The sequence below is a fragment of the Bos javanicus genome, chromosome 12 (genome assembly GCF_032452875.1).
Source record: "Bos javanicus breed banteng chromosome 12, ARS-OSU_banteng_1.0, whole genome shotgun sequence".
Taxonomy (NCBI): Eukaryota; Metazoa; Chordata; class Mammalia; order Artiodactyla; family Bovidae; genus Bos; species Bos javanicus.
Window position 1 is genome coordinate 23324785 of NC_083879.1, and position 16067 is coordinate 23340851.

The window sequence follows — 16067 nt, forward strand, 5'->3', positions numbered from 1 at the left end:
CGAGTGAAAGTGTTGCATCTGACTCTCTGCAACCCCGTGGACTGGAACCCACTAGGGTCTTCTGTTCATGGAATTCTCCAAGAGAGGATACTGGAGTGGGTTGCCATTTCTTCCTTCAGGTATCTTTCCTGTCTCAGGGATCAAGCCACATGTCTCTTGCAATGTAGGCAGCAGATTCCTTACCTTCTGAGCCACTAAGGAAGCCATAGAGTCCAAGAAGGCTAGCCAATTCCTAGACCTGTGTGTCTTTCATATGCAAACCAAGCAATTCAGAGCTCCTACCCAACCCGCCTCCTTTCTCTGGCTCTAACACTCTGGTCCAGATCTATGTGCTCCAATCACCCCAGCGCCAGGCACTAGGTAAGCAGAGACAACTCTGTCTAGAGCCCAGTGAAATGATTCAAACCTAATAATTTCAGCTCAGTGTTCAGCTCATCCTACACAAGTTCACTTGCCTTATCCATCCCTTCCCATGGAAACCACAGTAGTGGCTCTTGCCTACACTTCACCTTCACTCCTTTTGCCTCCTGATGGACACTGTGGCTCCCCTGGCACTCATTTTGGGAGCTGAGTATAATAAGTATCTTTTCAATGGCAATTATCTCTTAATCTGTTGGCCTTGTCATACCTGAATTATAATAAAACTTACATTTAAGAGTTTTATTGGGCTTCCCTGGTGGCTCAGAGAGTAAAGAATCTGCCTGCAATGCAGGAGATCCAGGTTTGATCCCTGGGTGGGGAAGATCCCCTGGAGAAGGAATGGCAACCCACTTCGGTATTCTTGCCTGGAGAATCCCATGGACAGAGGAGTGGGGTGGGCTACAGTCCATGGGGTCGCAAAGAGTTGGACACAACTGAAAGAGATGAGCGATGGCAACCCACTCCAGTACTCTTGCCTGGAAAATCCCATGGACGGAGGAGCCTGGTAGGCTGCAGTCCATGGGGTCGCGAAGAGTTGGACACAACTGAGCAACTTCACTTTCACATTTCACTTTCCTGCAATGGAGAAGGAAATGGCAACCCACTCCAGTGTTCTTGCCTGGAGAATCCCAGGGACCGGGGCGCCTGGTGGGCTGCCGTCCGTGGGGTCGCACAGAGTCGGACGTGACTGAAGTGACTCAGCAGCAGCAGCAGCAGAGAGACTAGCACTTTCACTTTCTATTTAAGATATGGCAGCTGGTGGTTAGGCAGGAGTCTGTATAGGGTCAGCTCAAATGGGCCTGACTCATCTCCTGATGGCTTTTTTCTCTAGTCAGGTCCACTTTGACTAATTCTGGCTTGGGGACGTTTCCTTTAAATTGAGCGCCTCTTGGGGTGGTTGTGACTTTCTGGCAGGGAGATCTTAGTTCTAACTGTCAGTATCCTCGTGGAGCTGGATGGTCAGTCTTCCCTTTCTTGGTTCCATTCCCCAAGCTCTTGAAGGCCAGGCTTTCTCCCTCACAGCTTGGAAATTTCCAGCACACAGACCTTCTTTTTCTTCTGTGGCGGGGACTGACCAATCCATCCACATATCTCTGTTGCTGATCACAACCTTTCTGCTAAAACACAACTTTTTCTCCCCTGACTCTTGGAAGTGTTGGGAGAACTTTGACACAGGAGTTTCCCGTCCCCCCAGCTCCAATAATTCTGTGTATTTTGCCCATTTTAGGGGGTAATTCTTCAATAGCAGGGCTTCCCTGATAGCTCAGTTGGTAAAGAATCCACCTGCAATGCAAGAGACCCTGGTTCAATCCCTGGGTTGGGAAGATCCGCTGGAGAAGGGATAGGCTACCCACTCCAGTATTCTTGGGCTTCCCTTGTGGCTCAGCTGGTAAAGAATTCGCCTGCAATGCAGGAGACCTGGGTTCAATCCCTGGGTTGGAAAGATCCCCTGGAGAAGGGAAAGGCTACCTACTCCAGTATTCTGGCCTGGAGAATTCTGTGGACTGTATAGTCACGGGGTCACAAAATAGTCCGACATGGCTGAGTGACTTTCACTTTCACTACTTCAGTACCAATAAAGGGCTGTCTTTTTGTTTCCTTTTGGCATTAAAATATTAGGGAATTCCCTGGTGGTCCAGTGGTTAAGATTCTGTGCTTTCACTGCCAAGGGTGCGGGTTCAATCCCTGGTCAAGGAAACTAAGATCCTGCAGTGTGGTCAACAACAACAAAAATAAAATAAATACAAACTAATGTAAAATTAATAAATGACTGATTTAAAATAATCAAATGATATTAAAATAAACCAAACGAGATTACTGACTTAGGTTTGTTGCTGTTGTTTAGTTGCTAAGTCTTGTCTGACTCTGCGACCCTGTGGACTGTAGCCCACCATTCTCCTCTGTTCCTGGGATTTTCCCAGCCAGAATTCTGGAGTGGGTAGCCATTTCTTACTCCAGGGGAGCTTGCCAACCCAAGGATAGAACCTGAGTCTCCTGCATTGGCAGATGGATTCTTTGCACCAAGGCACCATGGAAGCCCATTAACTTAGGTTAACTTTGCAAAGAAGTGACTAATCTCCTTGGCAGTAAAGACCCTTGGCAACAGATCAGATGAGTTGGTTCATCTTCACCAGTGCAGCTTAGCCAGGTCTAGTCAACCTTCCCTCTCATCTGCCATGGCCCCACCCCGTGAAATGTTAGTCACTTAAGTATGTTGTTGTCTCTAAATATCCATTGCCCTGGCAGCTCTCTGGCCGTGTCTGCACCTGTTACAATGGGTAGGCAGGTGCTAAGACCCTGAGGAGCAGCAGTATTTCACCACCAGCATTAAGGAAGTCATGGGGTAGACAGACCTGTAGGTCCCAGGGTGAAAACCTACAGATGCTCAAGGCTATAGAATCAGAATGGAAAACAACTGCCAGTCATTGCCGACTACAGGGATCCCGTGATTTTTGTGTGGCTAAAAGGTATAGAATACACCCCAATAACTTAGCCGTTTGAACACTTTATGTTTATACGGGTTTTATTTATATTCAACATGTGATATGTTGTAAAGGAAAACAGGTGCAGTTATAAAACACAAGGGGAGCAAGAATTCATTTAGACATGGACTTAAGACTGAATAACTCCAAATTGTTTGCATAATTGAATTCCCAGGGATAAACTTCAATATCCAGCAAATATGCAGTGCCTTAGTAAATAGAAAAAATAAACCTAGACTCTGTGTGAAGAATTCCCATGGGAAAAATCACAAAGGCTATTAAGTTCTCAAATAATTCTATTACACACCGTTATGTCACTCGGGGGCTAGATAAATATAAATTTTTCGAGTGTTTTGGAGGGCACTTGATACACAAGCAGGCACTTAAAATGATTATAAAGCACACAATTCTTTGTCCAGGATAAAGTTTTTTGTATAGACAAATGGACTTAAAAAATATCTTGCCAAAAGCTTGAATTCCTAAAGCCACAAAGACTCTGCTTTGTATTCTTTTTGTAATGTGCTTAATGTGGGCCCTTACAGAAATTTTCTTTTAGTCTGACTAATAATTATCTTCTCATATTTTAAGTGATTTTTATTATAATGGTCTTTGTTTTTAATATTAGTTTTTAAAGTTTACGTTTCTCTTTTCTTCCTTCTTCTTTTTAGCTACAGTACTGAGATTTCCTGTTACAGGATCACTCAAACATCAGAAAAAATAAATGTCTGTAGCAGACATTCACTGAGAGTGTCTAAACAATCATGTACTCAGTGGAAGCCACATCTGGGCAGCAGTAAAGGAGTTTTGTGCATTTGACGACTGTAATTTTAAATACTTCAACAGTGTTAACATTTCAACAAAGTTTCTGGCCATTCATTTCATTCCAAGGTATTCCATCATCCAAAACAACCTCATCTTGTGATCTCTGACCTTTTATTCTTGCTCAATTAAATTCTTAAAGGGATGTTTTTTACATTTTAAATGTCAATGTTGAATCTCCACTGAGAGAAAAATCAAGACACAGATTGTCATCACATTATTCAATATGATGCCTTTGATCTTTTGCAGGAAGTTCTTTTCTCCTCCTTCATCCAAAAGCCTTAACGTTTTCTAAAGAAGGGACACTACACAAGCCCTGTGCTCACTTGCCAGCTTTCAGATGACTGAGAACACTAACGATTTAGTGAAAACAGTAACAGTTTCAAAACTAAAAGGGAAGCACTACTGAAAAAACGACAGATCTCAGAGAGGGTAAAAAACAAGCCCACAAGAGAAACAAGGACATAAAGGAGGGAAAACGGAAAGAAAACAAAGTGAAAGTAGATGTCGTTGCTAGAGCAGTAGTTTTTGATGTTGTCGAATTTGTTCTTTAGCAAAACACAATATTGAAAACAATATAAACAAATATTAAGGAACAGAAAGCAAATGCACTTGAAAGACAGGAAAGGGAAAAAAAACACCTTTCTTGTTTAAAAGTTTGTAAGTTCAACATTCTCATTTTTCTTCCATGAAAACAAAGTCTCACATTAGTCTATATTGTTTATCAACTTTAGTTCTAAAAGAATCAGCTTTCTTTCCCTATTTTAAAGGTTTCTTTGTAATCTTTTTAGTAAAAACTGTGGGAAAATATCATGCATTTCTGTTTTAGAATCTCTTATCAAAATAACTACCAAAATCTCAAAGTACTATGTTCTTAATATCGAAGGATATGGAAACAGAGAGAATTAAACACGGTTACCTTGAACATATGGATAGTTTCTAAGAAGAAACTAGAAACCTATGTCATTCAGTTCAGTTCAGTTCAGTCGCTCAGTCGTGTCCGACTCTGCGATCCCATGAATCGAAGCACGCCAGGCCTCCCTGTCCATCACCAACTCCTGGAGTTCATTCAGACTCATGTCCATCGAGTCGGTGATGCCATCCAGCCATCTCATCCTCTGTCGTCCCCCTTCCTGCCACCAGATCCCTCCCAGCTCTTTCGCATGAGGTCCCCGCAGTGCTGGTGCCCAAACTGGCAGCTTTAGCACCATTCCTTCCAAAGAAATCCAGGGCTGATCTCCTTCAGAGTGGACTGGTTGGATCTCCTTGCAGTCCAAGGGACTCTCAAGAGTCTTCTTCAACACCACAGTTCAAAAGCATCAATTCTTCGGCACTCAGCTTTCTTCACAGTCCAACTATGTATTAATAATACTTGAATCAGTTCTAGGGAAACGATCTCTTAAGGAAACACATTAACCTTTGAATTAGTATCAAAGAAACTCCCACTATGGTCTGTTTTTACAAATGAGCATTGTGTTGACCTTGAAAGTCTTCATAATGGGCAATTCCAGTTAAAACTATGGTTTTCGGGTCATTATTTCCTAGAAGTGTGATTTTTTTTTTTTTAATGCATGTGAGCCTCCGTGTGTGTGTTAAGAGTAGTATTTATAGTTTCTGGCCAAATTATACTTTTTAAAGCCTTGACAAGTTGGGCTGTTGAGCATGTGTGTTCTATTAATTTGCCATATGGTCAGTGAAGACACCTGTTTCCATCCTTTTATTATTGCTATCATGGCTAGAAAAAAAATGAAAGTTTCAAAGATCCATAATATTCTGGCTTTCAAATTAGTATAATTATGTAAATTCTAATTTGTAAATTATTTGCATCTTTAAAAATATTTCTTTTCTTTTTCCTATTAAAGTATAACATTGATTTCTAAGTTAATCCTAAATAGATATTTTCAAAGCAGTAGCTGAAATCAAATTCCCAACTCTTAAAATCTAGATGTCATTCCATTTCACTGTTATTGTTACCCTAACATTTCTCAGGCTGGGGCTATTTTAACCCCTAGCACCAATTTGTCTGAGGAAGGGCTCTCTGTGGTTTTTACTCAGTTCTGTTTTCATTTTGAAAATTGACTTTGGAGTTGGTGAGTAGGCTGGTGGCTCAGATGGTTAAAAATCTGCCTGCAGTGCCACCAATCCCTCGAGCATCAGGAGTCTAATCCCTGGGTTGGGAATCCTGGTGAAGGAAGTGGCCACTCCGCTGGAGTTACTGCAGGAGCAACAGTACTTGGAAGGTCCTGACAGGAAGGATAACTAAACTTGTGAAGTGGACTGCCTGGAAAATAATACGAGTGTATGTCAATTGATAAAGAGGCTCTTGATTGCTTCCAGAACTGAATCCCTTGGCATTGAGCCCAGAGTCAATCCTCTTGTCACAAACACTCTGCAATAGAATGGCAGCGGATTACTAGTGGCCTTTCTTCATATCATTCGCAAATCGTGATGCTTGTGTGAATCACAGCGTGCGACTTTAGGACATGCGGTTGATGTTAAAGAACCAGAAGAGCTTAGCTGTTACACCACATCCTTGGAATAAAGTAGGCCTATCTTCCATGAAGAAGAAAAAATACGCCGGGCCTCCCACATTACTGGGGCTTCCCTGGTGCCTCAGTGGTAAAGAATTTGCCTGCCAATGCGAGATGGGGGGTTCAGGCTCTGGGTCAGGAAGATCCCCTGGAGAAGGAACTGGCAACCCACTCCAGTATTCTGGCCTGGGAAATTCCATGGATGGAGGAGCCTGGCGGGCTACAGTCCATGGGGTCACAAAGAGTGGGCCTCGACTCAGCGACCCAGCTCTCTGCAACATGCTTTCTCTGCACAGTTGTGTAAAGGATGATTCCATCAAATTTCTTATTTGAAATATTTGGTGTTAGATCTGTGTTCAGAATGATCCATAACATGTGGGGTTCTTTAGATGGAGAGGAGCTGACTCCTCTGCTCCTGTGGAGAGAGGTTGTTAAACTATAGTTCACAGATAGGCTTAGTGTCTTCTTCATCCAAGAGGGAGACAAATGCAAATCTTGATCCCTTCAGTCCAAAGAAACAGCCACATTTGATGGTAACCTGCCCCAGGGTACGAACAGTAGCTTGGGCTAATCCTAGAGGAACATTGAGTAAACATTAACTGAGGGAACGAACTGAAATAAATAAAACCATATGCATTTTAATGTTTCATGGTTCATATGTCAGGTGAGCAGTTAATGCTTAATATTGAGTTTTGTGTTTCCTATGCAATGTCAACAGACCTTGTTTTGTTGGAGTCAGAAGCTACTGAGATCTAAGGAGTGATTACTGCTTACACCCTGTCCTCTATGGGAATTTATTTTAGGTATTTATTTTATGTATATATGGGAATTTATTTTACTAGAATGATTCTCTAAAACTAGAATATTGAAACTATTCTATAAGGGTCTGTCTTACTGTACAGAAAAGCATATGTCTGATGCCTTTTTTTTTCCACTAAAGAGTTTTTAATGATTAGACATCTATTAAATCACATATTAAGTATACATATATTAACAAATGATGCAGAAGTCCAAGTAGTTCATACTTAAGAAAGCTATACCTGCCTATTTCCCATAGGCTCTTTTCCCTCCACCCCCATGGGGAAGGAAGAAGAGAAAGGGAAATAGAGAAGGAGATGGGCAGAGAGGAAGAGATTTTTCTAGAAAGGGCATTTTCTATATTACGTGAGCTCTCCAATTTATCCAGTCATCTCACCAGAACAACTCATTGTAGAGAGAAATTTGGTATAAAACCAGCCTGGCCCAAAGGTTTACAATAGCCTTCTTGTAATGACGCTTGCCTGATAACATAGTCAGTGATAGAAACCCCCAAGGCTGTTTGACAATCAGGCTCAGAGCATCTTAATAAAACATAATATAAAGTCAATTGAGAGTACTTGCTCTAAGTTTCCATAAAACTGAATCCAATGCTAAGTTGTAAAAAAAGTCCACACGCTATTTAAAGTTGCTAAAGAAATGCCCATTCTTATGCAAGTCACGAGGTAGCCAAAGAAGTCGCTAAGCATCTACCAGAAAGCAAAATAAAAGGGAAAGTGATCATTAAGAAAGTATTAATGTTTATTTGATAAGTGATCTCCTGGGTCATACAGTACTTTCTGTGTATAGAAGTCCTCCCGTGGACCTCCTACACTGGAGTTGTAGGTGACATTTATGTATTCCCCAGTGCAAGAAGACTACAGTCTACCCTATTCTTTAAAAGACTTTGACTGTCAAGTTCAGGGCTGCCCCCACTTCTGGCCTCTCTCCCAGCACCAATGTCACTTCTTTTCTCCAGTGAAGTGAAATGACTGGGGCTCACAGACACCAGCTTGAAAGTGCCTGAATGACCCGAGGAGGCCGCTGTGACTGTATTAGTCAGCCGTGTCTGACTCTTTGCCACCCACGGACTGCAGCCCACCAGCCTCCTCTGTCCATGGGACTTCCCAGGCAAGTGGATTGCCATGCCCTGCTCCAGAGGATCTACCCAACCCAGGGATTGAACCTGCATCTCCTGCATTGCAGGCGGTTTCTTTACTGACTGAGTCATTGACCTTCTAAAAATCTCCAGTCCACCAGAATGTCCAGCTTGGCCAGATTATACCTAGGCATGAGAGGGAATCCCAGACAGCACTTGAGAGGGAGTCTTTAGGTCAGGTTCTTTTCCTGCTGACCTATTTCTGCTTGAAATACATGTACTAACTTTTGGAAGATTGGTCACTAAACTACTGACTTATCAACTGAAAATTCCGCTATTTGGTGAAACCACATTTCTCAGAAAGACAATAGGAGGCTTTTCAAATAAGCTCACTCAAGTTCCTTGGTTTTTAACCCTGGAAACAGTATTTTTAGATACTGAGATGGACTGCAATGCAGTTCATTTCACAGAACTGAAGATGTCAGAGAGCTGAAGCTTTTTTCTTTGATCAAAGAAGAATATGATTGGTGATTCCCTGGTGGTCCAGTGGTTAGAACTCTGAGCTTCCACTGCAGGGGGCACAGGTTTGATCCTTGGTTGGGGAAGTAAGATCTTGCATGCCTTGTGGCATGGCCAAAAAAAGAAGAAGAAGAATATGATCAGTGATGCTGGCCATCTCTAAGATCATCTCTGGAATGACGGTTGAAGGGATTCCCATTGTTTGGACCAGGTGCTGCTTAGGAAGCTAATAAAATGCCTTCTGGACAATTTACATTTAGGACCTCATTGTGTAATGCTATTGCGAGGGTTAACCTCATGTGTCATTGTCAAAATGTTCTTTTATTCTATAAAGTATACGTAAGAGGCACTTTGGTTAAACATATTATATTAATAAATACCACTTTCTCCCTTCACCATCATAATGACATTTCTCCTTATCATTTATGGGTTAAATACTGCAAACATCTAGGCTCAGTTCTTCGAGAACATTGTCTTGTAAATGCGGATCTAACTCTATGGCATTTCTTCATCATCAAACTGTCACCATCCTTCTCATGTCCCACAAATGAGCACCAATAAGGTATATTATCACACAAGAACTCTACTATTTCTTACTATGTACCCAAACAGAGCAGTCTCTCTTCAACCATCTTCTCCAGACTCAACATATTCTTTGGTTTAATTTAAAATTAAATAAGCAAATGAAACAAGCAGGATCCGACGAAGATGAGGAACAAAGCAAATGCAAGTGGCTGAGCTACTTGCCCTCTATCTTTCCTTCCACTCCCTCTCAAGTAGGAAAAAAAGGTGATTTGTGGGTTGAGCTACCCTTGGTCATAATTCCATGCTGTCTTCGCCTATTAGAAAACTTGTCACCATAAACAATGTGTTTATCATTCTTCAAGACTACTGATGAAAACCTTTCGAGTACTAAAATGTTATGTAATGAATAAACAGTGTGATAATTGCACCTTCAAGATTCACACCAACATAGCAACAAGAGACTCCTGTTAAGTTTCTGAAGGAGTCTGTGAGCACCAGGTTCATCTCCACTGCGTAGAGAAAATGCCTAAGGTGAGTACATTCGTCGCCGCCTACCATGGCTCTGTGTACACCTGGATATGCACTTGATGCCTTCTGGGCAAGAGGAAAGATGTGGTCTACGGTCTGAAGGTGTCCTCTGATGCCTGAATGAGTAGACAGAATGCCAGTCAATGTTCACTAGTACAGGCAGGTCCTCTGAGCAGCTTTGTCACAGAAGTCCCCAATTCTCTGCTGTCAACAGAAGCACTGGGTTGGTTTTGATTGTCTTTTCTTGGGCACTGGAGGAAAAGGCTGGGTTTCCCCTGCAGCCATCAAACCTCTGAGCTGTCGCTGTGGTGGCTTACCGAGGGCATCATGGGCTCACGGCTGCTGGGGTCCTTGGGTGTGTCCTTCCTCCTGGCACCCTTCTTGCCCTGGTGCATCCTCACCGCGACGGCAGTGAGGATGACGGCCAGGAGTCCCACCACGACGCCCCCCACCACCGTGAGCAGGCTGACCTCAGAGCTGGGACTGTTGAGCTCCCGGGGGAGGACGCCGTCAGGGGAAACCCTCCCATGAAGGATCTGCTTCCTGCTGCTGCGGTCCAGGGCGACGTGCTGGATGTTCGTTCCCCGGTTGTTCTCAGCCCCGATTTCCCACGCCAGCGGAGGGCTGCTTCTGATCTCCCTCTTCTTCCGGCTCTTGGTAGCTGCCTGGGGCTTCCCTTGACCCACCAAAGAGTGGTACCGGTACTCCACGCTGCGTTTGCCAATGCCTCGGTTGGCACTGTCTTTCGATCTTACTGTGTAGATGGTGTGTACGTACCATTCTCGACCCAGAGCAACCTAGAAACACAATTCTACTCATTAGAAAATTTAATCCTAGGGCAATCTAAAAATTCACAACTCTCTGCAAGAGAAATTCATAACAGAGATCATGAATAATCATTTAATTTAGTCTGCAGAATTAATATATTTAATATCGCTATATGTGTAGTCTGTGCAAGGCTTTGTGTAAAGCACTCTGTAAAATACTCTGTGCAACTCTTAAGGGAACATGTGCAGGTAAATATCTGTCAGGGCTGCAGAGAACTCCAGACCACACAGTCTAACGTATTCACTTAAAAAATGAGTGACACAGACACAGAGAATAAATGAATAAATGAGTGGTTACCAGCAGAGGGGAGGGTCAACATAAGGATTGGGAAGTGGGAGATGAAAAAACTATTGGATGCAAGATAGGCAATAAGGATGTACTGTATGACATGGAGATAGAGCCAATATCTTGTAATATTAATACCGGTAAATGAGAGAGTAACCTTTAAAAACATATAAAAATTTAACAATTAAAAACAGTTTAAAAATGAGCAAATGAGAATACATAGCAGTTAAGTGACTTGCCCAATATCATTGAACTAGTTAGAATCAGAGGCAGGGCTAGAGGTAAGACTTTCTGAAGCTCAGAACTCTTTTTCTAGTGTAGACACACTGTGTATTTACATATAAGGCCATAGAAAACTTTTTCTGCTTTTTTCAGGGTCTGTGAAAAGAAGGTTCTTCAAAGACTTCAGGATTTGACTTCAGGTCAAATGCTTTGAGGGCTAACAATAAAAACAAACAAACAAAAAGTCAGGATTTCCCTGGTGGTCCTGGTCCTGGTGGCTCAGTTTATGTGCTCCCAATGCAGGGGCCTGAGTTGAGTCCCTGGTCCAGGAGCTAGATCCTGCATGCTGCAACTCAGAGTTCACATGCTGGAACTAAAGATCCTGCTTGCTACAGTTAAGACCTGGCACAGTCAAATACATAAATTAACAAGTAAATATTTTTAAAAAATCATACTTTGACTTCCTATTTGAAAAGATTCAGGATAACAGACATGCTTCCTTAAATTCCCTCTTTAGCAAAATAGTGAAGTGAGAGTTGCTCAGTCGTGTCCAACTCTTTGCAACCCCATGAACTATAGAGTTCATTCAATTCTCCAGGCCAGAACACTGGAGTGGGTAGTCTTTCCCTTCTCCGGGGGATCTTCCTAACCCATGGACAGGTCTTTAGCATTGCAGGTGAATTCTTTACCAGCTGAGCCACAAGAGAAACCCTTAGTGGAATAAGGGTAATATATTTCTCCAGCCCATCCTATTTAGTCAATTTTCAGTAAACATCCTGAAAGATGCACTTGCTACCCCAAGGATTCACAATATGAACACATCTCTGAATTTGTCTCATTTGTCTGCTCAATGTTATGGTCTCCTGGGTATCTTTCTACCTTCCGTCTCTAGGTTAGCTCTTCTTATTTTGGTCTATGAAGAATGGAGATTTCTGTGCTGTGCACAATTGTTTTTCTGAGTCCAGCTGTTCATTTAAGATCACTCTAATAAAGATAGTCATAAAAAGTCAAATGAAAGGAGATTTTGAAGAAGACCACCAGAGTTCCTAACCAACAGGTTTAGATTTATACTCTGGGCTGAATAAGGGTCTTCATTACATATAGACATAAAATATGATGAATATATTGATAAACATAATAATAGCTAACGTTTATGGAATGTTCATGATGCACTCGGAGAAGGCAATGGCACCTCACTCTAGTACTCTTGCCTGGAAAATCCCATGGGCGGAGGAGCCTGGTAGGCTGCAGTCCATGGGGTCGCTAAGAGTTGGGCACGACTGAGCGACTTCACTTTCACTTTTCACTTTCATGCATTACAGAAGGAAATGGCAACCCACTCCAGTGTTCTTGCCTGGAGAATCCCAGGGACAGAGGAGCCTGGTGGGCTGCCATCTATGGGGTCGCACAGAGTCGGACAAGACTGAAGTGACGCAGCAGCAGCAGCAGCAGCAGCAGCAGCATGATGCACTCAGGACGGTCCAGAGCGGTTTACATGCATTATCTTACTCAAAGTTCACGTGAACTCTACACAATACGGCAATTACTGCCTCTTATCTGGGAAATGTCTGAGGCATTCCAATATTAAGTGGCTGGCATGTGATTGCACAGCTATTGTAAAGAACCTTGTTTCTGGCTCACCTGAAAGAGTGGTGTTGAGTCGACTTTAAATCCATCAGATCCAGGCTGATTCACTAAGAGGATAGCTTCAGGGTCATCCACTGCCAGTTTGGCATTAAACAGGACATTTCCAAAGCTGGTGGCTTGTGTCTCTGGTTGAGCTTTGTCCTTTAGGCAATAAGGAAAACGAGGATTGCTGTGGATAATGTCAACGTTTGCAAACACAGGAGGTTTTCCTATTAGTTTTGTGCAAGTACCCTTTCCCATAAAAGATCACCATTTGGTTTCATTTTTAAAAGATGCTTTTGTTTTAAAATAGAAGACAGAAACAATTAACTTTGACTGTCTAATCTGGTGCATTGTTTGGGTCAGAGCACTTACCACAATTTTAAATCTATATAAGAGTGAAGGTGAATCAGCCAAGCAGCCGTATTCTGCGTTCGTTGGATTGTACTTGGGAACGTAGCCGTCAGCCCCGGTGCACAGAAACACCTTTTCAATGCTGCAGTAAAAGGAATCACCTAGATTCTGGACTGGATCCACCATGACCCGACCATAAATGATATCACCTGCAACAGACATGTGGCAATGTCCTTTCTATTAAGGGATATGGTGTGTCTCTGTGAAGCAGCAAACAGTTTATGACAATAATGACAATAACAATAATATTCCCTTCTCTTTCTAATCTGGTATCAAATGTTGAAGGACTGTCTGCATGAGCTTCAGGGTCTCGTCCACTCCCAGGCCTCAGATAGGACCACTTGGCAGATGACCACAAGTACTGAAGATTTATTGACCTTTACATGCCAGTGGAAATAACCTTGAGGCATGGCTCATAACTTAACATTCATAACATCCCGTTGTAGTTTAAGTCCAGTTTACACAATACATTATTAGTTGGCAAGATGTAGGAAAATCATTATAGGATAACACAAAAATGAAAACACCAAACAAAGCCAAATTAGCTTTGTTTGCTTTTAAAGGAGGGTTTAATGAAACTCCCTGGTATTTCCTCATCTATTTCACGGCCACTACTGAACACCTACTGTGTGTACTAGGCATTTTGCTAGGTTCTGGGAATATATCACTAAACAAGACAGACACAATCCTAACCCATGAGCTACATTCTCATGTACTTGGGTGTATGAAATATTGAGTGTGTGCAACACACAGTAAACTGTGGAAAATTCTGAAAGAGATGGGCATACCAGACCACCTGACCTGCCTCTTGAGAAACCTACATGCAGGTCAGGAAGCAACAGTTAGAACTGGACATGGAACAACAGACTGGTTCCAAATAGGAAAAGAAGTACGTCAAGGCTGTATATTGTCACCCTGCTTATTTAACTTATATGCAGAGTACATCATGAGAAACGCTGGGCTGGATGAAGCACAAGCTGGAATCAAGATTGCTGGCAGAAATACCAATAGCCTCAGATATGCAGATGACACTACCCTTATGGCAGAAAGTGAAGAGGAACTCAAAAGCCTCTTGATGAAAGTGAAAGAGGAGAGTGAAAAAGTTGGCTTTAAGATCAACATTCAGAAAATGAACATCATGGCATCCAGTCCCATCACTTCATGGCAAATAGATGGGGAAACAGTGGAAACAGTGTCAGACTTTTTTTGGGGGGCTCCAAAATCACTGCAGATGGTGATTGCAGCCATGAAATTAAAAGACTCTTACTCTTTGGAAGGAAAGTTATGACCAATCTAGATAGCATATTTAAAAACAGAGACATTACTTTGCCAACAAAGGTCCGTTTAGTCAAGGCTATGGTTTTTCTAGTGGTCATGTATGGATGTGAGAGTTGGACTGTGAAGAAAGCTGAGTGCAGAAGAATTGATGCTTTTGAACTGTGGTATTGGAGAAGACTCTTGAGAGTCCCTTGGACTGCAAGGAGATCCAACCAGTCCATTCTGAAGGAGATCAGCCCTGGGATTTCTTTGGAAGGACTGATTCTAAAGCTGAAACTCCAGTACTTTGGCCATGTGAAGAGTTGACTCACTGGAAAAGACTCTGACGCTGGGAGGGATTGGGGGCAGAAGGAGAAGGGGACGACAGAGGATGAGATGGCTGGATGGCATCACTGACTCTATGGATGTGAGTTTGAGTGAACTCTGGGAGTTGGTGATGGACAGGGAGGCCTGGTGTGCTGCAATTCATGGGGTCGCAAAGAGTCAGACATGACTGAGTGACTGAACTGAACTGAACTTGCAAAACAAAAAACATCCAAGGAAAAAATTCCAGACTTGTTTCAAAAATCACTTCAGTTCAGTTCAGTCGCTCAGTCATGTCTGACACTTTGAGACCCCATGAATTGCAGCATGCCAGGCCTCCCTGTCCATCACCAACTCCCGGAGTTCACCCAAACCCACGTCCATTGAGTCAGTGATGCCACCCAGCCATCTCATCCTCTGTCGTCCCCTTCTCCTCCTGCCCCAATCCCTCCCAGCATCATAGTCTTTTCCAATGAGTCAACTCCTCATGAGGTGGCCAAAGTACTGGAGTTTCAGCTTTAGCAGCATTCCTTCCAAAGAACACCCAGGACTGATCTCCTTTAGAATGGACTGGTTGGATCTCCTTGCAGTCCAAGGGACTCTCAAGAGTCTTCTCCAACACCACAGTTCAAAAGCATCAATTCTTTGGCATTCAGCTTAGTTAAGGGAAATCTCAGTTGGTAAAGAATATGCCTGCAAGGCAGGAGACCCCGATTTGATTCTTGGGTCAGGAAGATCCCCTGAAGACATGATAGGCTACCCACTCCAGTATTCGTGGGCTTCCCTGGTGGCTCAGGTGGTAAAGAATCCATCTGCAATGCGGGAGATCTGGGTTCGATCCTTGGGTTGTGAAGATCCCCTGGGGAAGGAAAAGGCTACCCACTCCAGTATTCTGGCCTGGAGAATTCCATAGACTGTATAGTCCATGAGGTTGCAAAGAGTAAGACATGACTGAGAGACTTTCACTTCACTAAGGGAAATAAAGGTTGATTTTCTGAGAATAAAATTCATCCTGTAACATATATCTGGATCCCTAGGTGGCTCAGTGGTAAAGAATCCACCTGCCAATGCAGGAGATGTAGGTTCGATCCTTGGGTCAGGAAGATCCCATGGAGAAGGAAATGCCAACCTACTCCAGTATTCTTGCCTGGAGAATCCCATGGACAAAGAAGCCTGGAAGGCTATAGTCTATGGGGTCGCAAAGCACATTAAATACATATCCAGTTTCAATGACCCCTCCCCCATCCCTGCCAAAATGATAAAGACCCAGTTACATTCTCAAAACCATAAAATAATTTGTAATTGTCCCCCTCAATCACAATCCCAATAAAGCAAAGGACAACAGACACAATGGCAAACAGACAGAGCAGGCCTCTCGTTTGTAAAGTGATA

At 42.9% G+C, this 16067-nt stretch overlaps 1 protein-coding gene across 1 annotated transcript in view; it reads right to left on the reverse strand.

Moving 5' to 3' along the window:
• Positions 1-8968: 8968 nt before the first annotated feature.
• The window catches only part of FREM2 (FRAS1 related extracellular matrix 2), a 152552-nt gene continuing 145453 nt past the window's right edge, over positions 8969-16067 (reverse strand). Inside the window, exons 22-24 of the mRNA XM_061434721.1 lie at positions 13056-13243; positions 12696-12842; positions 8969-10516 (exon numbers count right to left, since the gene is read on the reverse strand). Coding sequence (XP_061290705.1) covers positions 10004-10516; positions 12696-12842; positions 13056-13243 — 848 coding nt within the window. The 3' untranslated portion in view covers positions 8969-10003. The remainder of the gene's footprint in view (positions 10517-12695; positions 12843-13055; positions 13244-16067) is intronic.